Source organism: Osmerus eperlanus, chromosome 10, assembly GCF_963692335.1.
Source record: "Osmerus eperlanus chromosome 10, fOsmEpe2.1, whole genome shotgun sequence".
In the NCBI taxonomy this organism is placed as follows: Eukaryota; Metazoa; Chordata; class Actinopteri; order Osmeriformes; family Osmeridae; genus Osmerus; species Osmerus eperlanus.
The window spans coordinates 10,006,309-10,029,673 of NC_085027.1; the positions used below are offsets into that span (position 1 = coordinate 10,006,309).

Consider the following 23,365-nt stretch of genomic DNA (forward strand, 5'->3'; position numbering starts at 1 on the left):
ACAACAGTATTGAAAGCAAAGGCAGTTGAATCCAGAAACCCACACATCACTTGCTATCGAGTGAAAGCTACTTTTGGGAATTTTATTGTCTCCCCATAGTAATTTCCAAAATCCCTCATACAATATAGGGATAGGAACAGCTCACCAGGGATTGGTATAGCTCAGTGGTGGAGCATTTGATGGCATATCAAGATGTTGCAGGTTCAAATTGCTTTGAATGAAAGCATCTGCTAAATGAAATTTTAAAAAGAACATTATCTGCACAGCTATTTTTGGTGCTTTTATGTACCCATACGGCGATTACAAACTTCTTTCATACTCCTGATGCCCCCAGACACCCCTCTCCACAGATCTGACAAAATGTTGACAAGCATCCAGAGCCTTATACTTGACTGACATGTAGTCATTGAGAAGAACATCTTGTGGAGCCCTTTTAAAAGTGAATATGTCTCAGAGACAGGAAAATCATAATACAATAAAGCTAGCTAGCTTGGTGTTAGCTACCCATCATGCCGTAATAAGTTGATTGAAGACAGTTGACAAAATGCAATGCAACATTACATATGACACTGATTGACAACATTCAGTGTAATATAAGTAGATGTCATTTGGTGAACAGCCTATTTTTCAATAGGAATGGCTCAAATCTCACCACAGGATTCAACACCATAGCCAACCTTCACTTGACCTCTTCTTACCTCTCTGGCGCTTTATCTCAGGGAACATATTGTTGACTGTAGCAGAGTTTGGATCGATTCAACTTGAACCTGAGTCATTTTAGAAAATGAATTGAAATTCCATTTGCAAATTGGAATTTTGCCCATCTACATGTCTGTTGCCAGTAAAGGGGTGTATTAACGCAGCAAGACAAGTGTTCTTTTTTCGTGACATCTTGAAATCATATCCCCTTTCATCAATAAATCAACCCTTCAAAGCCAAGCCAAGGAAATATTGTCAACTCTCCAGTGCCTCCTACAGAGGACCCCTAAAAAAAATATATTTATTTTTTACATTATTATTTATTTTTGTTGTTTAACCTCACAGTTTTAAGAGAATTGTTTGTCCATTTAGTCATTTACGGAATAGGATTGAGCAAAGGCCGGGAGGAGATGCTGGCAAATCAAAATTCAGAGCATTATGAGTTAGCGCCCCATGAAAATGTGTGAGAGCAACAATCTTGCCATATGCTTGCTGCTATTTATCATCAGAAGAACAGGTTACTGGTAGCATCTTCCAGCAGCATTCATGTCCAGTCTAGCTCCCACGACTGGATATTCTTGAGGATGAATAACAGCACCACCACAAAATCACCACTTGACAAAGAAAGGTATTAAAGTGCTAAGTAGTACAAACAAGTAATTCATTTAAAAATGGTTTAGACTTTACATTAATTTTACATTTCCAAAACATACACCTTAGACATACAGGAGGTCTAAATAATCAGCCTATTAGGTTGTTTCCTGTGTGATGGTATAATGTTACTATGCAAATTCATATCAGCATTCAATTCTTCAATACAGCTCACATACTGTATGCATTTTCAAGCCATCACCACAAGTGATGAGAAAGAGTGCATTTGTTAACCATGTGAAAAAATAATGTTGTTACACAATTTCGCTTCAAACATTGCATGGATGTTGTGGAAACGTTGTCTGACATTGGCCGCTAGTGGGTCCTCCTACGACTCATACTCTTTCCAGCGCTCTCCACGCCCACTCTGCGGACCCTGACAGTCCTCGAGCAGAGGCCCACAAAACAGCAAAGAGGTAAACACCACCTGTCAACGACTGCACTTGGAAGACTGTCAGGTAAGCACTGCAGTGACAACAACTCAACTAAAACAACGTACAACTGAAGTGTCAGTCTGGCGTGAAGACTAGCACAGATTTAACAAAAGATACTTTTTAGAGGAAACCCTGAATCGTTATAATCTTCTGAATGCTTTGAAGAATGTTCACAAATTGGATGGAAAAATTTGTGGAAATGGTTGAAAGGGTGCCAGCAATGTTCTACACAAACCTGCTCTGGCAAAACCCTATCAAAAAGGACACCGGGAGTGGAGAAGACCTTGTTAATTAATTTCAACTGTCAACAATTCTGGAACAGCTGACAAACAAATACAGAGATCTGTATACAGTAAGTAAGTAATGAGTTATACACCAAAAAAGTATGGATGGGAACATGAGACATTCAAAGGCTGACGTTTGAGTTAGCACACAAAGGTAATCAGTGTTGAGTGGGAGTGGAGGTGAGCTATTGTCTATTGGCCTGTAAAATCCCTGCCAAAATCCACCCATATGTTCTTTGGATATTTACATAACAAAGGTCTCCCTCCACCTTCTGTTAGAAACAGGTTTAGTGAACTCTCAAGCTCCCATTAATAACGCAACATCTGACAGACACAGATTGATAGGTAGGCTATTGTATACTGTACCCTTTTGTGCAACTTCTGCTCAAAGATACATGAATTATGGTTCATTGAGATTGTGAGTGATTTTGGTCCACTTTTCTCTTAAATTCCCTAACGTGGACTTCTCCCAAACATGCACACATGTTGTACAATCTGGTTAAAAAATATATAGCTTTTTTTTTTGGATTCCTTTATTGACAGCATTTTTAGTTTGGGGATTTGCGTCTTTGGTTTAGTCCGTACTTTTGGAAGAAGTCCATTGTGATGCTGTCAAATGAGGGATAATCTGCAAGCTGGCTTTGTCCCTTTCATGTACTTAGTGTCTTGTTACCACAGACAAAACATGTATTATCTGCATTTAACAAAAGCCAACTTGTCAATTGTGGAAACTGAAACAAGTTATTAATAGGATTTTATTACTACTGGCTCCACAGCTACTTTATTTTCCATATGTGGTTGTTATGATAGGGATTTCAAAAGTCTGCAGTAGAGTAACTAGAACCCTTAAAGGTGGAAATATTTCAGTAAAATATGAAAGTCCCCTTTTTACATGTTCTGTAAGATAATGAGGCCCTCTGAGATTTGTTTAGCAACACGGACAGCACATTGCCAGTGGAATGTTAATTTATTACTTTTGGAGCGTGCAGCTACTTTCCAGCCATGCCTTCCTCCTTAGCTTATCTCTGTCAATCACTCAAGCTGGAGGAAAGCGCAGGTAATCAGAAAATAACTGGGTATGTCGTTTTTCATATTTGCATACATTTTTAAATGTTACCTGTTAAACTAACTTTTAACTGCACTTTGAAAGTACAATTAATCTTAAAGGGTGAAAGGGTCACTTAAAGTCACTTTGTCAATCCACCATGCATATGATGTAAAAGTGCAATTTGTTTGTGGATGAGAACAATATTGATATCAGCTACTTTAACCCCCCAAAACAGTGTTGATACAGGAAAAGCTTTATTTCTTGTGTATTTGCCCACCAAGTCATAATTGACTTTGCATGCATGATGTGTTGATGGTAAGCATATACAAAAGATTGTGTGAAGTGCTCATTAACCAATTTTGTTGGTAAATGCCTCAAATACAATGTCAACTGATTAAAATACTTTAATGGTTAATGCTATTCCATTTACTTCTATACTTTGTAAGGAAAGAAATCTGACAGACATTCATGTTGCATTAAAAATATTAGTTTTGCCAACACCAAACTATTACAAAAGGGGATGCCAACTTAATATTTCATTCAAATTCTACTTCAAGCAGACTCGCAAAGGTGCCTGCCAAAAGTGGTCTGATCATCAGTCTTGCCGATAAAATCGACCCATATCCATCATTTGCCAATATATAATTTGAGGAGTTAACTGCAGCAACAGTGATGAATAGACATGCCTGAACTCCTCAATGTGATGCTTGCCAATAATGCATCTACAGCTAAACTGTCTAATGTGTTTTAACAGCATAACAATGATTGTTAAATGTATTTTGTTTGTCTTCTCTGGCAATATACCACTGTTAGGGGGTGGAATATAACTTGAAGCAGTGTCAAGTCATTTAATTAATTTCTTGTTATTTTAATCATGCCACTGACAAACCCAGTTGCCAAAATGAATCTTTCTCAGAATTGTTCTGAAACACTATTCTAAACACAAATAGTTTCTTTAAACACTATTTCACATGAAGTTGAAGATGTGCAAGTCCATGTGCTCATCCAGTCATGGGGTGAGCAAATGGACTTGGTCCCCGAAGCCGTGATCTGGTTGATTACTGCTCCTGGCTACACTCAGTGGAAGGAAGTATGGGAAAATGCTGAAGAAAAATGTCCTTTGTGGACATTTGACCTAGTGTGTGTGTATTGGTGTCTCTGCTCCCAGCACCCAGTATGTTATATAGCATGATGAATAAAGGTTTCTTCTCCTTCAAACACATGACCGTGCATTTGTTAAATGACAGGGGGATGACCCTCTGTTCACCTGCGGGAGGGTGGACAGGGTCAAGGCTCATTGTGTGACTGTTATGGCTGGTGGACTTTCCTGTCGTGAGATGAAAGACCCTGCATGTTTAAAATAGCATTAAAAACCCAAGCAAATGTTGAGTGATGAGTGTAGGGGTTACATGTTAGAGGGAGGATCTACTCTGTGTCTAGAAGACTGTGCCAAAAAGGGGTCATGTGAAGCTTTGATTGAAGGTTACAGAATGTTGTGTGTGAGGTTGTGTGTGTGTATGCGTGTTGTCATTTGTGGCCATTACATAAACATGAAAAACTGATCCCAATGCCCATATTTCATGATTCCGCTTAGAAACCAATGAAAACTACATGCCCCATTCAACATGACAAGCTATTAATAAAGTCTGGTCGTTTATCTTGGAATCTCTGCCAAGGGCCAAGCACAAGGACAACTCCAACAACACATTCAAAGTCAAAGGATACAAACGTCTACCTCTAGCTGTCTATGCCTCAAACCAAATATACTTACACTTGTGACTAAAAGCAAAGGCATTCTGACTCATTTCTTATACTTTACATGATGAAGATGTCATTTATGTATTTTGAGAACTAATTATGATTTGATGGACCCTGAATTGCTGTCCTTAGTCAACGATGTGAAAGCTAGTGTATCGACCATTGACAAGATACAGTAAATATTAATTAACATGACAGAAGACCCTGATAGACACGTATAGTAATATCCTATTTCTGCTTCTAAATGTGTCTTTTTATTCAATCAAAATCAACTTTGCTACTTTTTGTCACACAATAAACACTCAAATTAATCATGCTATCAAAGTTGTGCTTGAAAGGTGGTACATGAACACTGTTGAATTATACCCTTAAACCAAATGAGTCACTATAATTTAGCTGAAGACTGGGGCTTGGTCCAAAATAGAGCTTTCATCACGATTATGATCCAAAGAAATTCCACCTATATGACGTGACTTGCTCAGAATAGTTACTTTGACACAACACTGTTTCTGTGTGGATTAATTTTGGTGATTACTTAACAGACATGACATACATAACAGTCTCTCTTCAGCCCTAAGTGACCCTGAACACACCCTCAAACAAATAACTGTAAATATGTAAAGTACACGGTATACTATTTTGTTAAGTTGTATTGTACGTTTGCCAGGATTATACATTCTCAGATTTTACATTATTGGTAATTGTATTGTACTCCGAAATCACACAAACTTTACTGTTGACACATTTAATTCTATTTCACTCCATTCTGTTACATGCCATTCTTGTCCAGTAAGGCCCTAGTCAATGCAAATGAGAGGAGTGTACTGCAGGAAGCATGGAAGGTTTGCAAGATTTTCCTAGCTTTGGACAAATGGAGGGAATAGGGAGAGAGAGCCGGTGGTGTTGGCAGATTCAGTTGTTGCACGCTGAGCATCTCCATATTGTCGGTATGGGAGTTTTTGTTTTGCAAGGATGACTCTTGTATGAATCAGCTTGTGACCTACATCTGAAAGCCCTTTGCTCAGAGACAAAACTAAATAGATATCATTAGCCGCTTGCCTCCATGCACTTGTTCAAAATTACAGCCGTTTATTTCTGTTCCTCTAGGGAGGAGCAAGGGGCTGGTTGTTTCTGCAAGACTGTTCTGGAAGAAACTGCCACAAGTAAAAACCCAACTGCTGAAATGTGGAGCTCTTTCTGTGTCAATGTATTAAAAACACTGGGGACTAATGTCATCTTTTGAATTTAATTTCTGCCTTTCAAGGAAACATCCCAGAAAGACTTTAAAAAATCTGTTCTAACGTTACATTTTATTAATTTGGAGAATGCTTTATGCTAACAGTGGACAAACAGTGCATATAGAAACTGATCAAGAATCAGATTTGATCAGTATTCCGGTGGTCATATCAGGTTCAGAATCAAGGAACAGTCTTTATTTACTGTCCACTAATAGCTGCGATGAACAAAAATAACACTACAGTGTTCTTCAATAAACTACAATGTGCAACTATTATCTAGATCTATAGTAGATAGCAACAGCAAGATCTCGATTATGGTTCTTGTCTCAACTTCGTCTCATAAATTAACTTAAACCCTAAAACAAAATGACTACACATTTACATACTCTTTGACTTACTGCAGTGACCACAGTGATGGGGAAACAGCTTGAAGATTATCTTGCCAAACAGATAATAGAAATATTATCAAAAGCCTGTGTAATACCCTAAGAAGCACCATGCATGAACCAACAGTGTAGACTGTAACAGCATGCTAACTCTCCCTTGGAACTGGAAAAAAAACACGATCAACAAATGCCTAATGAATTATTATAACGAGCCATGCGTGTGTGTGTTGATGTTTGTGGATTACAAACATGTTGTTGCATACCACCCCTAGGCATATACTGTGTGCAGTGCATCTTGGTATGAGCTTGCTTTAGCATTGACTGATTGATACAATGTGCATTTCTATAGACTGACTGTCCGAGAGTGAAAGAGATACAGTCTTCGCAAAGCATGCTGGTGTTCTGGTGTAATTCTCCAAATAGAAAAAGGATATGAATGTGCATGGTACTGACCTGTTGTTCAGAATGAGCAATGTGTATTGCTGCAGGCTATATGGTACAAAGGCTAGAATAGAATAAAATATGGTGGAACTGTGATCCTGTTTCCACAATGCATCTGGTCTAAAAATAACATTAAACACTAAACTAACCCAGACATGGCCACACATGTCAAATAAAAAAACATGTAATGTGCTTGCTTGAATACAAACACACACACACACACTCTCTCTCTTTCTCTCTCTCTCTCTCTCTCTCTCTCTCTCTCTCTCTCTCTCTCTCCCTCCCTCCCTCCCTCCCTCCCTCCCTCCCTCCCGCCCTCTCTCTCTCTCTTGTTACCAGTCTGACCAGTGTCAGCTTCAGGCTTAAGCACAGGAAAGCAATGGATTGGAGCAACATATCTGCACCAGTCAGCAGAGGCCCTGCCTCAACAGGGACAAACCCTTCAAGGCTGCATGGGTACACTAGCATGTAACCAATGATTCACAATCTTGTACATCTTGCCATACACAGCATTCCACGTAAATGTGCTTGTCTTATAACTAAGGACCCAGGATTTTCTCCATTATGATGTTATTGTCAGTACAAATATTACTACATGTAGGACTCCTGCTATTCACACAGCTATCTATTAAGACAGCCTTAGAACATTATATTTTCAAGACCTACGAAACATATTTAATCTGCAACTGCTAATCTACAGTGTCCTACAGTAAGATGCAGAAAGGCTGATAAGGAAACTGTAGAATACTTTTTCCATCATGCAAATGTGTCAAATTCTCCAAATATCCCATGTAGCTCCACACATTATCCGTCTATTTCTGTCTACTTTTTTATGAATAGAAAATTAAACAGATTGTACACACAAAAATTCGGAGGAACTTTTTTAAAGAACTGCCTCTACGCTGCTCTTTAGATATCCTCAAATAAGCACGCTGACATTTATTGTAAACAAGAAGGAGGCAGTCATGCTAGCCAAGCCTCTGAAACATACACAAACACACACACACACACAAACACACAAACACACAAACACACACATACCAATGCACAGCCGTCCTCTCCTGTTCCCTCAATTATATAACCTTAATGCAAGAGACAGCTTGACTAAGACATCACATTCCCGTCTTGAGATTGCAGTTTAATTCAGCTTGGTTTGGAATTCATTCATTCATTACCATGTTGAGCTGATGACCTGTGCGTTGGGGAGTTGAATCATGCAGAAGGAAGCAAAAGGCCTAGAGGAGTGGGGAATGAGGGAGGGAGGGAAATGGGGAGGCTGAGATTTACTCCCTCACATCCCCTGCCTGCTGGCACTTATTGACCACATTACTACCACATTACTACCCCATCACACATTGCACACACACATAATTATACACATAAGCAAATGGATCCCCTCATCCTGACCTTTTTTTGACAAGTCTATCATATACACACCTGGACAAACACACACGCAGGGATGGGTGTATACATAATGTGTGTGTGTGTGGTCAGGGGTTGGAGGGGTAGTCCATCACTACCTCCTAGGTGGATGAAAAACAGGCGCGAGAGGCTCCCAGGAGCCCTCGGTGTGCTGGGCGGGCAGGCGTCACTGACGGCCGGCCGTGGAGTGGATGGTGACAAACAGAAGCAGACATGTCCCTGCCCACCGGCTCTCTCTCTTCCCTACACTTTCCCCCTCAATGACACAGAGAGAGGAACAGCAGCTCTCGGCTTCACAGGGCTAGAGAATCTGAAATATTATATACTGTCAGATCCTCCTTCGTCTCCAGCAGGGAGAGATGCACTGATATTATTTGAGAAAGGGGGTTGTGCCAAAGTGGTAGATTTGCTGGCCCATCCATTTTAGGTGAGGGCAAGGGTGGGGGTGAGAACGAGTGACTGTATTTTCTGTGAATGCAGTGTTTGTCTTTGAGAGTGACCAATATGTGAATGGACAGGAACAAAGCATTGCTGGAGAAAAAACATCTAACAAAATCAAAAGTAATGTTAAGGCAGTCAGTGAGAGGTTTAGCCAAAGGAGAGGAATACTGTTGATTGTGTGTATCTTTCCTTGATAATGAGACTCATCCAAACTTTCTTCTTCATCAACCAATTATGCTGTGGAGGGGATCCTGGTTTTGTAAGTGTATCTTTGTGCATGTGCATCTCTGGGTTAAGACATGATGTGGGTTCTGTGTGAAATAAAGCCTGTGTGTGTGTTGTCTTTAAGAGTGCTGGTTATGTGAATGGACAAGATTATGTAATTGCTCGCCTGCTAGCCTCTGTATGTGTTCCCATTCACATGCACGTGTCTTTGACACTAAATCCCAAAATGTTGAGGACAAAATGTCTTAATCTCTGCATCACTGTGATTGTTTTCCAAGAAATGCAGGGTGTCTGGGAGGCAAAGGCCAGGGGAGTAATACATCTTCATTCCTTGAAGAGGACTCACCCTTTAACATTGGGTTGGCAACAGATTAATTATTCTGTCAATAATACAGTTCCTTGGAGTTAGCCCTTCGGAGGTCGTGCAAAGCCTTTGTTCAGTGTTGCAGAATGATTTCAATTGAAATAATTTCCCAATGGTTTCAGGCTTATTCTACTTTCTTCTCATCATAGAGGGATAATAACAATTGTGTTTAATGTTTTACCTTTAAATTACAGTAACAGTGATGCATGCTACTGTATTTGTAATGGGATGTCTTGTGTTGGTGAAATGTTTATTTTGTATAGAATTCTCAATTTCAGTTTGGTTACTATAATGATCTGGTCAGAAGAATCACTTGCTAAGGTTGATTATATTTACATGTGGACAATACTCTTGTGAACAATCAGATTAATGCAGTAGTTTACAATGGAAATGTTGACATACTTTACAAGCTTTGGTATTCCTTCAATTCACCATCTGGTGCTGGCACAAAGAGGCATCCATTCAATGAGACCTGAGTCATGAATGATAATTTTAAATATAACCTTACAATTCTTACAACCTGGAATTTCAGGTTTTCCTTTATTCCCTTCTTGCTTCTCATTTTACTGAGACTCACTTCTACAAGCCCATATATTCGACTTCACTGTAATGCCAGTATTCAAGCATATGTACAGATTGCTATACTGCTAATAAATGGCTTGTAAGCATCAAATGGGGTGTTATTCAGCACTTAAGTTCCTGGTACACCTCAAATCCTATAGAGTTGAGAGACTGTAAGAGGGTTTATTTATTTGGTTGTTCTCATAGGCAACCATCTGTGGGGAGCTTGAAAGCTGCCATGGCTCAATGTCCTAAACTTAGCTGAGCCAGTCACTCTACAATTGGTGAAAATGTTAATGAGTTGCATAAGCAGCAGAAAAATGTCAAGTCAGCACTTACCAACAGCCCTGATAAAAGTGTAAAAATAGCCTAACATTCAATTTAAGGTAGTCAATTTTAAGCTTGGCCAAGGGAGTGGAATTAAGCTGACAATGTATGTATCTTTTGCAGAAAATATGAATTATTCCTTCCCAAAGTCATCAACCATTAGTGTTGTGTGTGTGTGTGTGTGTTTATGTACATGCATGAGTGTGGCTATCAGGACAGTGTTTCTTTTGGCAAAGGAAATGTGGGCAAGAGCTACATTGAAAGACAAGACAGATTGAACCTGTGTAGATTTGTATGACAATAAAGATTAAAATGTTACTAGATTTTCAATTAATTTTCATTTCCGTCTGCAGATCTCAACAGTCAAAACAAGTCATTTTTTCCATCTAGTGAGCCAAGTAATGCTGCTGCCATCTACCGTTTGAATCACTATGTATTATACCATATATTTTATGACTGAACATAAACATCTAACGCTCATTGAATTGTCTTTTCTTGTCATTCTATATGATGATCTTCTTTTGGGACTTGGGTGCTGTTGGTGACATCATGTGTATATTCTGGTTTGCCTAAAAGTATATGCATCTTCTTCAGTCTAGGTTCCAAAGAGTTCAACAGCTAAATCTCAGCATAGGGCAGTTATTCTCAAAACGTGCACATGGAACTCATTTCCACAAACCCACATGGTCATTGCACACCTGATGGTCAATCCAATCACACAGTCTTAAGCCTCTTTTTAAACATACACAAACACACACATCAAGCCTCTCTCCTTTCTTCCTCTCCTCTGTGTCTCACACACACATAAGCCCTCTGTTGCTCTCATTCTCTGTCTGTCTGTCTGTCTTTCTGTCTCTCTCTCTCTCACACACACACACACACTCACACACACACACACACACACACACACACCCTGAGGTTACCTTGCCTGTAGGTGACCCTGAGAATAAATGCCTGCAGACAGTCCCTCTTGTCAAAATCTAGGGACAAACTACACTGAGTGTCCCTTTTGTTTGTTCTTAACGTCACCATGGAAACCAAAACGCCACCTGCGAAGATTAAAGGTCAGGGGTGTAGGAGCTTCACCATAAATATGTCTTGGAGTACACTGGGCCAATAGGGCTCAACATAAGTGTGTGGCGCAAGGGGGCAGCAAGAGGACAACTGGCCGTGGAGGCATGCCGCTGGCGTGAGGATATGCATGATTTGTCATGGCAGTGGTGTGAAGAGATATGCATGATTTGTCATGGCACTGGTGTGGCTAGCATGCTATGGATGCTAGCTGCTGGGTGTTATGGTTTTTGACAAGAAAACAAATAAATCCACCCAGGCTTACCTATAGTTTGCAAGGGAAATAAGGGTGTGGGGTGTGAAGGAAGGGGGTATAGTATTAGATTAGGTTAAATCCATAACAAATTAATAGCAGGACATATTGAGTTTGGCCAATCTCAAATATTTCCCAATTATATCAATTAGTGTAATTTAACATTATGCTCGATTTTGCAGAACATCCTACGTACCATAATAACGGCTATAATTCCAGAACACTTAATTTCATGTTATGATATAGGGCACATAGACTTTTACATAAACTTGGTTCTTACCTAAATAAGTAAACCTTAATAATAAATAAAATAGTAATAGTAATGGCTATTTGGATATATATATCCATATATATGGATATATTAAATCTATAACCAAGTGGCATTGTCTTTTTGGGTTTACTTACAGGCTCTGTTTTGTGGACGTTGACACTTATGGTCTCCAATGCAATTGTCTAATTCATGCAATGAGATTTCCTTCTAATAATGTAAAGAAATGCCAAACATTACCAGTAACAGAAAGCTGACCTTTCAACCTTGCCATTTGTTGAGCTACGTTTGAGACAATGGAAGTTTCACTGACATATTTCCATGCTGAACTAGCCGATTAATTTACCAAAGTAGAAGTCACTTCATGTTACATGACTGCCTGCTCTTGAAAAGACCTTTATTCACAATGGACTAATTCATCCTAATGGACTTTCTTCTTGACAGCGCATATTTTATTTGACAGTAAATGTCATCATTTGGCATTATCAAGACAGGCACACTGGGGAATTATTAATCTTTAACAGATCCTAGAAAATGTATTGATACAGGCTTACCAGTTGTTTTCATCAGATTTTGCATCAGACTCAAAGCACATTGTCTGCACAAAAAGCTGGAAAGTGCTGCCATCATGTGTTTCCAGCCTGTAATGACCACCAGGATGGGCATGATATCATTGCAGGCCAATGTTGCATCATAGGGTTATTAAAGGCTAAATAATTGCAGAGAGCGAGAATCGTATGACTTCTACACTGTGCAGCTTTCTTTTTAATTCAAAATGTATGCAATGGTTCATATTACACGTATGCAATGGTTCATATTTCACTTGAATGGGAATAGTCATACAGCAAAATATATCTAAACATAATGCAGCAATATATTGATCTTCAATTAACTTTTGCTGTAAATCTGATGGCAATTTAAGGGATTTGTTGACCATAAGCTGGTGTTCAAGTACTACAGAAGTGTTGGTCAAATGTTTCAGGAGCTTCAATAAAATATCCAAGACAAAAAGACTAAGTCAAATAACAAATTCTTACATGATGTATTTATATATATTCTAAGCATCTTTTGCATGCAGCTTTTCTTATGCCCTAAGAATTGAACAATGCATGACATAGTTGTGTTTATTTCAAGAAAATATTATGGTATAAGATATTTAATGTGACAGACAAACAGAACTACAGCAGTTTGATTAATTCAGTGGTGTTGCATACATATAAAAACAAAACCATGTTGTGTGATACAGTGATAATATTGGTCTCTTAAATAAAATTGTGTTTTGTATAAAAGAAAGATAACTTCAATTCTTTAAAAATACTACAAAAGCACAGACAGACACAGTATCGACATACGTTGGAAATGGCTGGCAGGAGAGTAGTCCGTTTGATATGATCTTACACAATGTCAGGGTTGACAACTTTGGCTTCAGTGGATAAGTCCCTCATATAAAAAGATAATGCTGACACTTCTCTTGAAACATCTTGTAATGGAGTGTGAAATTGCCTTTTAGCCACATCTTGTGTGCAAAAGACTTTTGCTAGGAAAATGCCTGGGGTTCAATATGTTTCAGAATGTTTAATGACTGCATTAGGTGTTATTGATTTTCAACAAGCAAAATCACACATCATAAAGTGCACCAACTCGTGTCAGAAAGGTAATGTTTCCAGAAAAACAAAAAAAAGTTGTTACTTTATAAAAGCAGCAGTAAAAATAAGTGTTTCAAAGCATAATAATCTACTAGCACAAAAATAAAATAACGTGTTTGTTATTGATGTATTCAGCCACTCAAGAGGTCTTCACTACCTTGTTAAACTGTGTGACAAGATTATTCCAATGGTAAGGTGAGCGGTTCTCATGAGTAAATATGGAAATCTGCATGTTGTTGTTTTAGTTCAGTAATCTGAACACCACATTGGGGTATAACCCAAATGATGCATTTGTTGCTTGCTCCCCAGATGACCATTTGGATCAAACAGCTATTTTGCATAAATGGAATCCTCAGTGTTCTACTCCCTTACACCTCATCCTCTGTTTGGCACTGTGTTTGTGAGAGGCCCATTTGGGTTTGGCAGGTGATGGAGACTGGACCACTATCTCCCTCTCTCTCCTTCACAAATCAGTCCTTCCTCAGTATGGCTCTGCTTTCAAACTGCGATATAGACAGCATGTAAACACCATCCCTATGACCTGAAATTGACAGTGAGGGGGGGGGGGGGGGGGGGGTCATGGACATGCCACCTGATTAAGCCTCCAAGCATAATCGATAACTTTTAAATTAGCTTTACAGTGGGAGACGAAAGCACAGATTAATGTGATAATTCAGCGAGTTTAACAAATGTGGCACTGATCTCCATTTTGGATTGGGATTATATTTTTTTTTACAAAAAGGTCAAGATGGTCTGTGCTGCTCACCTGCACACAGGCAATACCAACGCCCACTGCTCCTATGATCTTCAAATGGTCCAAGATGAAGTTCTCCAGTTTAGTGATGCAACCTCCCTGGAGAGGGCAACAACATTGTGTGTATGTGTTTGTGTGTATGAGACATGAGCATATGTAATTGCAAGATACCTTTTCTTTTTTTTTTAAGACTGCAAGTGTGTGTGTGCGGGTACAGATTTACCAACAAAGACCATAACATGTCACCATAACACCCCAGAATCACAGACTGAAACTGGAGATCACACCACCCCACTCCCTACCACACCCCTTCCCTTTACTCTCCTCTCCCTCGACCCACCAGTGGCATCTCTTCCCCTTACCTCCATCTCTTCCCCTTACCTCCATCTCTTCCCCTTACCTCCATCTCTTCCCCTTACCTCCATCTCTTCCCCTTACCTCCATCTCTTCCCCTTACCTCCATCTCTTCCCCTTACCTCCATCTCTTCCCCTTACCTCCATCTCTTCCCCTTACCTCCATCTCTTCCCCTTACCTCCATCTCTTCCCCTTACCTCCATCTCTTCCCCTTACCTCCATCTCTTCCCCTTACCTCCACTTTGTAGATGTTGGAGGGATGGTCCCGGCGCCCACAGCTCTCTGTCTGGGTCTTGCAGCAGCTGTCCGGCACGGCCCGCCCCTTGGCTGCGCTAGAGCGGATCCAAACACTCTCGTTCCAGTCAGACGAGCTGTTGCTGCCACAACACTTAAACTGGTGGAAGGAACGTGGGGGCGAAAGGAGAGATTTGAACATCATAAAGCTCCTGCTGCAAACGCTGACTGCTGATGCTAATTAAGGCAGGACTGCAAGTCATACTTCTACTGAAAATGCAAAGTTGAAACATTCTGGAATAAATTTAATAAAAAAATAAAAAAAGATGACATGAGGAAAGGCCTAAAGACATCAACATAACTGCAGCCTTACCTCCTGCTGCAGCTTGTCGACAGCCCCAGTGACGTGCTCCTGGCCCGGCTGCTGGTACTTCTGGACCATGGTCTCCCGCAGGTTCTGCTTCAGCTCCTCATTCAGCTACAGGAAAACAACATTAAGATTTGAAAGTGACTTAACCATAATAGCAATAGGCCTAAATATTGTTTTAAATCTTTTAGGACAAGCACCTGATACAAAAAAAAAAAAAAAAAAGTTACATTTCCATAAACATTTTGTGGCCTTGACATGTTGAAGATCTTGTTTTGGACAGGGCATTATATGAACACCCATTATAGCATGTGTTCTTCAGATACAGCACAACACTGGCAGAGAGGGAAATGGTGGATCTGGCACCTGCAGTTTCTATGGTAACCTCAGCGCAAGAGGAACTACAGCACTACGTAAGAGTGTAAAGGAGGGAGATGAAGAGAATGAATAAGTGGGGAAGAAAAAGGAACGGCAGACAGAGAGAATGAATGAGCAAAGAGAAAAAAATGGCTTTCATTTGACTTCAATAAGGAAAACACTGCAGCAGGGAGGTGAGAATAGCACAGGATAGGAGGCGCAGGGTTCACACACAAGCTACCGGGTGTCTAACTTTACTCTGACAGAACCTGCCCAATTGACAATTAAATCACAATGCAAGTGGGCAGCTATGCCACATACCATGGATCTGAATGGGAGTCGTTGCCATAAATTCTGGGAAATTATGTTCCGATACTTCACAATCACAATATGTCTTTATGAAAACTGTTAGAATACATTAAACACAGGCATGAAGACAAGAATAATTCCAATAAAAGCAAGAGCAAGGGTAGCAAGAGAATAATGGAATTTCATATTTGATTAGGTTAGTTCTTGTAAGGGTAAACCAAGTCGTGGATCATCTGTTTAATCATCAGCATTATGGGGGAAATTAAATTTACTGAGACACATTTTTACACTCCTGCCCTTTGATGTGCCATAATGTTTGGGACTGTAAATCACTATATATCACAGTAAGAACATGGAGGAGTTAACTTCAAGGGGGGAGGGTTGTTATTGTTTAATGTGATACACCAAACTGTTGAACTATCACATTAAATTTGTCACAAGTGTGATTGCTGAAGTGTGTGATTATCTCGGCAATTCCCTTCCATGGTGTGTTTGGACAAATGTATATGGATGTGCGATGGTGTGTGTGTGTGTGTGTGTGTTGGGTACTGAGAAGGTGGCATCAGGTGGTCAGGACAGCAGAGTAATTACCTGCTGGTAATAGATGTAGGCCAGGACACCGGCAAGGATCTCCAGCAGGAAAATACACAGCAACAGGACAAAGTACTGTGGGAAACCAGAGAGCAAAAAGGTAGAGAGAGGTAGAGAAAGAAAGAGGCGTGGAGAAGGTGAGCGAGAGAGAGGAGAGACAGAGCGAGAAAGAAAGAAAGTTAGTTAGAATCAATGTCTTAAGGATTCAAGGTCACAACAATGAAAGGCAAATCTGAATTAAGTGAGGATGGAGTTGTCTTATTTTGACACTGAGCTCGGTATGGAAGTTAAGCATGGTGACTGTGCAGTTCTATCACATTGTGTGTGGAAGTTTATGGACACCACTTAATCACACAGGAAATATGATGGAAATAGTTAAACGCTCTAAAAACAATGTCTGGTCAAGGCTGACAAAGAAAGACTAGAGTTTTTGTTTTAATATTTCTGTTGAAGGACCCTTCAGGAGAACTGTTATCTAGGCTGTAGAAACTCCCACTAAACCTTAATGACTGGTCTGTACTGGCCTGTTGGTGTAAAATTTGAATAATCAGAAAGATCTGGTTTAGAGAGTGTGAGAGAGGGATAGTGTTTCTCTGAAATATCAGCGTATCTCAAAAGAACACTGTCTCTGCTTGCATAGGTGTGTACTCATTCCCAAGACTTCCCCTTTAATGTGGGCACAAATCAGATGGGGTGGAGTGGTCCTATTCCAACCTAGAAGGCAGTTGACTTCAGACCAAGATGCTCCCCTGTGAACATTAACTTAAATAGCAATAACAATAATTATTACAAGTAAAAGTCCACTTTTGCAGCCAAAGAAAATCAATGCTGAGTTTGACGTGTAAGCATCAAAACATCAGTTTCCCCCTAGGAGAAGGTGGTTTTGCTATACAATTACACTTCTGGTGACAAATTGGATCCCCTGTGTGATTTATGCTTTAAGTTCAGAACTGCACTTCGGAACTAACGTATTAAGGAAAGTATGGTTCATCGTCAAGCTTCTTTTGGAATTAGATGGACATGGGGAGATGCAATCAGGAAAAACCTTGACCTGATTCCTTCAGACCAATGCTATCTGGTATGGAAAATCTTTGGAGTTAAGTGGACTGGGTTCTTTTGATTTGATAGTGGCCTCTGATTGCATCCCAATGTGACAGGGCTTGAATACTGAGTGGATGGTTGAATGCTTATTGATGTGCCCATCTCGCTGGAAGAGATTGAGCTGGAAAGCGACAAACACACACATGCAGAGACATGTTTGTTCCACACAAACACAAACAGTGCTGACAGGCTGAGTACCTGAGTTAGTCTACCAACTCAAATGACTCCATAGCAGTCTCCTGTCTCCTTGGGGTGAGGGTTAGGTTTATTTTCCTTCCTCTACTTGACTCTCCCTCGCTCACATAATCACAGATCCACATTCCTTTCCATTTTTACCTCTGCTGCTCTCTCTCTCCAGACAAATACATTACTTCAGCATGATTCATCCTCATAATCGTGACTCTGCAGCATGAACTCTGCATACTTTTATTTATGTATTCTGGTCATATCGGTCTGTGTTATAAACAAAAAGGTAAAAGGAAATTGATTTTAATGTTTCTTGCAGTTTCTTGCTTTCGAATCTAGCATTGTGCTCATTATAATTATTTTCATGTGAAATGAGAAGGGATGTCTAAACACTCGCTATCCCCTTCTTGTATGCACATTACAGACGCACACACAATCTATATGACAATACCTTATGCCATAAGGCTTACGTCCTTGTAAAATAATTCTCCTATATCCACACACAGTTGCTTTGGGGTTAAACAGTGAGATACTGAGGTTCATAGGAGTACATGAGGTCAGTATATCTGTTTGCACTAGGGCCCTGGGGGAGGTTTCTGCTCTTACTCAGCCAATGTTCAATTCAGGTCCTTTGGTAAGATGGAATTTTTCCTTTCCCTTTGTCACTCCTCAGACACTTCTCCCATGAACAATGGGGCTATGTGTTTTGACACACACACACACACACACACACACCACTCTTTCACAGGTTGTCCATCCCTCTACTTCTCTCTCCCTTTTTCTGACTCACAGTCTCACGAGTGTGAGTTGGTACATTTGAGTTATTCTCTGCTAAGGTGACTATGAGAGACTATGGGCCTGGACAGTAACATATTTGATTACAAGCAGGACAGAAATGTAAAACAAATACCAAAAGTGTGTTTGTGTACATACTGTAGAATTAAGTTCTGTCTGTTCCATTTTACAGGTGATGGCTTGAACAGCGAGTAAAGCATTTTCCCAGCGCTGCAGGTGTTCCTATTGGCACATCTTGCCTCTCGCTCCATCTCTCTGGTTCAGCCCTTTGCCAACTTCTACAAATCAGATAGCCGATGTCTCAGGTCATCTTGCTGCTAAAGCTGATTAGCTGCATTGCAATAAAGGTAGGCAGTCTTACTGCAACTATGTTGATGTCCTGGTGTGTAGTTCTCTATTTGTGTGGAATGGCACTTGTCACCAGTTATTGTTTTTGTATAATGGCATCCAGAAGAGCTGGTGGGATTTTACATGGATGGCCCGGTGTGTGTCATAATAGATCATTCGTTTGTTTTGAAATCCCCTACGCCATATCCCACAATCACAAATTGTGTGTGTTAAGGCACCCTTTAACACAAGTGTGCGAACACTAAATATAAACTTACACCTGAATGTACATGCATGTGTCCCATTCTCACCACTCTTAGTAGCCTCCTCTGCTCTTTGAAGGTAGCGCAGCATCCCAGCACTCCAGTCACCATGACGATGACCCCCGCTAGGATGAGGATGTAGGCAGAGGCAGCATAGGTCTTGGAGGAGAGCAGGCTGATGTAATCACTCTTCTCCACAAGTGTCCAGATGCCCACCGCCATTACTACTCCCCCTGCCAGCTGGGAGGATACAGCACATGAAAATAAGTAGATTTTTTTTAAGCCTACCATGTGGAGGGTTCAGGTACTCATAGGAACAAGGAAGGGATATTTTGTCATTATTAAATATTGTACACTTTGAAGAGACTTCCATGTAGAATATTGAACAGCTGCCTGCCTCGTTTGCAGTTCCCCGAGGTCTTTAGTATCAATATTGGCTTGGGTACGCAGCCAGCAAATGGTAAACAACTTTGATTTCTAAGCAGAAAAGAGGAATCTATGACCATGTTATTTTTGTGTTCCATTCAGGAGACCTGTTTTTGTGGTAACAACACTGACTTTGTAAAATAAATGGCTTAATACATTCTACACAACAAGCACAGCATATTGTCACACCCAATCATCATCCACGTCATGTAAACTTTTATATGTAATGTCTAGAAAGTAGGCCCAAGTGAATACTAGTAGCCCACTCTACTGTGCAGAGTCAGCAGATGTTGCAGCAATGCACCAAAAATGTGTCCCATTGCCAAACCAATCACTTAGACAGCCTCTGATTAGACCATGTTTAATGCAAGGCCAATCCGAGAACAGATGCTTGCAGGCATACTCTAGGTGTGTGTGTACACAGAATATTTAAGCAATGAAGCTTTCATAGTTTCTAAACAGTTCTAACACAGTTTAAGCAGGTGGTGGTGTGTATGTCTTACTAAAAGACTATACATGAATACATTTAGTCTTCATACATGTTTAATGTGTGCACATCTATGTGGCTGTGTACATTTAGACAAAGCAGATTCCATGTTTTAATGTATTTCAAACGTGATTAGGAATACAAGCACATTTCGTAAAATGTGTTTTCTGGTTCAGGGAATGTATTCAAATGCATGAAAGATGTGCAACTTCACACGTCAGCACTTGACTGAGAGATGTGCCCTTCTTGCATACCAAGTGAGAAATACTTTTTTTTTTTTTTTAAAGAAGCAAGACGTTGACACAAGTAAATGGTGACAAAAACATACATACCCACTGACTGACAGGGTCGACACACACATAGCCTACATGAAGGAACAAATTCCATTCCACATAACAAAATACTTCCTTAGCTTGACATTTAAGTATGTTGCCCCCCACAGTAGTAAGCAAAGCACTGAAATATAGAACTGAAATTGGTCATGGTCTACATTTACCATTTACTGGTCAAACAGACATTATGCATATAGTTGCTGTATTACATTACCGCATTACACTTCTGTACATATCAGAAATCTTCCAAAGCATCACCCATATGCCTCTTTACTTTATTTTGAATAAAAAAACACTCACCCAGAATAGGAAGTTGAATGTAAATAGCAGGTATTTCAGACAGATGGTCCCACATGTTTCCTTCTTCTCGTCGTACACTCCCATGCTACGCAAAAGAGATGAGAACTCGTCATTCTTTGCCACACCAACAAAATGCATCCTGACACTGAAAATAGGAGGTACAATCTGTGACACTGTTGCACCAACTACAATCTATCAATAAAATCTATGCAATACATTGACACAAGAACACAAAAAGAAAATCTATGTGTTTTTATGAGAAGGGGTAAAGCTGAAGACTGACATGAGTGCAGTTCACTCTACTACAATAGTGTTTTTCTCAGATGATAGTAAAGCCCTGCAGTGTCGATATGAGCTCAGTACCGGAGGCCGGGTCAATGTGAGACTGAGCCAAAGTGCCACTAGAGCATACAGAGAAAAAAAAAAGAGTGAGACCTAAAAGTATGCAAAAAGCACTTAAAAATGACTTGCACAGGACTTTCCACTGTAATTTGGGATGGTAACAACAAACAAATACAGGGGGAGAATTTCTATTGACAAAGATTGCATTGTACCTGACAAAGATGGTAGACTTAGTAAAGCAGCTTAGATTATATTACTGTTCCACTACAATAGTCAGAAACTAAGTTAAACTAAGTTGCTTGATAAAGAGAAGCAAAACCTACAGACACAATATTTTTTCTTTCCAAGTCTGATAATCTTTAGCCCAAAACTCTCTTGCTTACTCACTGCTCAAGTCCAGACTTGCCCACTTTTAACTGGACTACCTCTTGCTCAGTCATCAATCTATGGTCTTTCTGCTCTTCCCTTTCTCATGGCTGGTAGCCTTATTCCTATACTCTGAAGTAAACTAGCCTGTATCTGAATTATCATTTTACTTAAGCAGTGTGAAACAGCCTTCTATGGTTGTGCCTCTAATCAAGGCTATTTAAAGCAACAGTGAATACTGACTGAAACCTCATTCAGTTTTCCCTCTAAGCAACACTTTTCTTTGCAGATAAAACTTTAGTGGATAAAAGTAGAACCCATAGACTGAATGTTGGTTTTCTTTTAAACAGGCATACTACTCTTACCACACCACCACATTGCACTTAATAATAATAATAAGATGCTTTATTAGCTTTATTTAACCAGCTTTATATGTCTGGAAATTCAAGTGCAGAGAACACTTATTTTCCCTATTCTTGCATTTTAAATATATTTTAAAACAATAAATGTGTGTCTGTGCTCATGTCTGTGTTATGTGAGAGTTTGTGGGGCAGTTTGGACAACAGCAGCTGGGCTTTGTTGACCAGCTGTATATAGGACCTCTTCAGAGTGTCCCTGTCAATTAAATTCAAACAAAGTTTTATTGACAGCACTTCATTACAGTATAGTTTACGAAAACATCCCCCAGCTGTGTCAAGAAAACTAGACTGATTACAAAAGGAGCAATCAAACATAGAAAGATTAACAAGACATCATTAACTTTCTTAGCTTTAAATGTTTATATTAAATGAGGCGTTGCCATATTTCTGTTATAGTGTGTTCCCACTATATGACCACTTCACAAGACAGCAGACAGCTTGTCAGACACGTCTAGAATAACAATGACATGGATGATTTTTCAGTTCTGCATGACGAAATTAAAATGGTGGAACGTAGGGTACCATTTCAACTTTACCCTGTTCCCCAATACCTAAAACCATGACAAGGTTTTAATACCAAATTATATGTATTAATACATAACACCGAATTAGTCTATTTTAATAACATTTATGTTGTAAATATATTTTAATATGCTATTATGTATCAATTATGCAAAGAAATGCAAGAGGTTTAGTCAATTACTTTTCATTAATGCAATAAAGCACAAAATGAAGAGTATGATCCCGTTGTTGCATTAAAAGTAGAGGCCTGCATTTTGATAGGCCTAATTATTTAAAACACATAGTCAGCCATAAAGGCTCTATTGAGGTTTATATCCCCCTTCCCCAAAAAATAAAACACGAAATTGTCAGACAAAACATTAACGCTAGTTGATATGCACAGAATCTCAACAGTTGAGTGCGGTGAAGTAATTCACAAAGAAAAGCTAGGCTAACTATCTAAGCTAAATCAGAAAGCAATCACATATCTAACTGCTTCCAACAAAACAACAATTATAAGACCGAGTTTAAAAACAAAAAACAAACCAATCGTTTAGCCTTAAGCTGTAACTAATTTCTGCACAAAGCAACATTGTAATTGTTGGGAACGAGACGGCCTTATCCGTGTTACAAAGCGCTAGCAAGTTAGCATAGTTCATATTCTGCTTACCTGTTGTCTGTTCACAATAATAGGCTATCTGTGACACCTGTGAAACAAAAACAAATGTAGTAAAGAGTTAACGATGTGAAACAAAAAAAATCTCACGTTTTCATTCCAAAATCCCCTGGAAGGTTTCCTTTATGTGGACTGCGAGATAATGGCAGTGCTTGGTAGGATAGCGCAAAATGTTACGCCCCGGGAGTTGTCTATCTTGCGTTTGTGACTGTCGACTCCATGGTCGACTCCACCCCACCACCCACCAGCACCTTGGCGATTTATTATTCTGTCATACTGGGGCGCTATTCCACTGTTTCGTCAAAGAGATCGAAAATGATGGAATTATCATCCTACTAGCACTGTACAGCCCTAAACGTT

General features: G+C 39.7%; 1 protein-coding gene across 2 annotated transcripts; it reads right to left on the reverse strand.

Annotated features, from left to right (window-relative positions):
- Positions 1-12,980: 12,980 nt before the first annotated feature.
- On the reverse strand, positions 12,981-23,355 carry LOC134027915 (CD151 antigen-like). 2 transcript variants are annotated; one of them, XM_062471148.1, is made up of 8 exons: positions 23,000-23,355; positions 20,702-20,786; positions 19,205-19,396; positions 16,485-16,559; positions 15,234-15,338; positions 14,862-15,020; positions 14,284-14,370; positions 12,981-14,058 (listed from the first exon to the last, which is right to left on the reverse strand). In XM_062471148.1, exons 2-8 carry the CDS (start codon positions 20,783-20,785, stop codon positions 13,999-14,001), a joined length of 762 nt encoding a protein of 253 aa, XP_062327132.1. In that variant the 5' UTR covers position 20,786; positions 23,000-23,355; the 3' UTR covers positions 12,981-13,998. The 2 variants fall into 2 exon arrangements, with proteins under 2 accessions (XP_062327132.1, XP_062327131.1); XM_062471147.1 differs by having other exon boundaries at positions 23,096-23,352.
- Positions 23,356-23,365: the final 10 nt, after the last annotated feature.

Excerpts from the sequence above, each read along its gene's own strand:
- LOC134027915 (XM_062471147.1), bottom strand. Across the intron at positions 19,397-20,701 it reads CATTCAACTTCCTATTCTGG|CTGGCAGGGGGAGTAGTAAT; the intron begins GTGAGTGTTTTT and ends GTATCCTCCCAG. Across the intron at positions 16,560-19,204 it reads AGAGGAGGCTACTAAGAGTG|TACTTTGTCCTGTTGCTGTG; the intron begins GTGAGAATGGGA and ends GGTTTCCCACAG.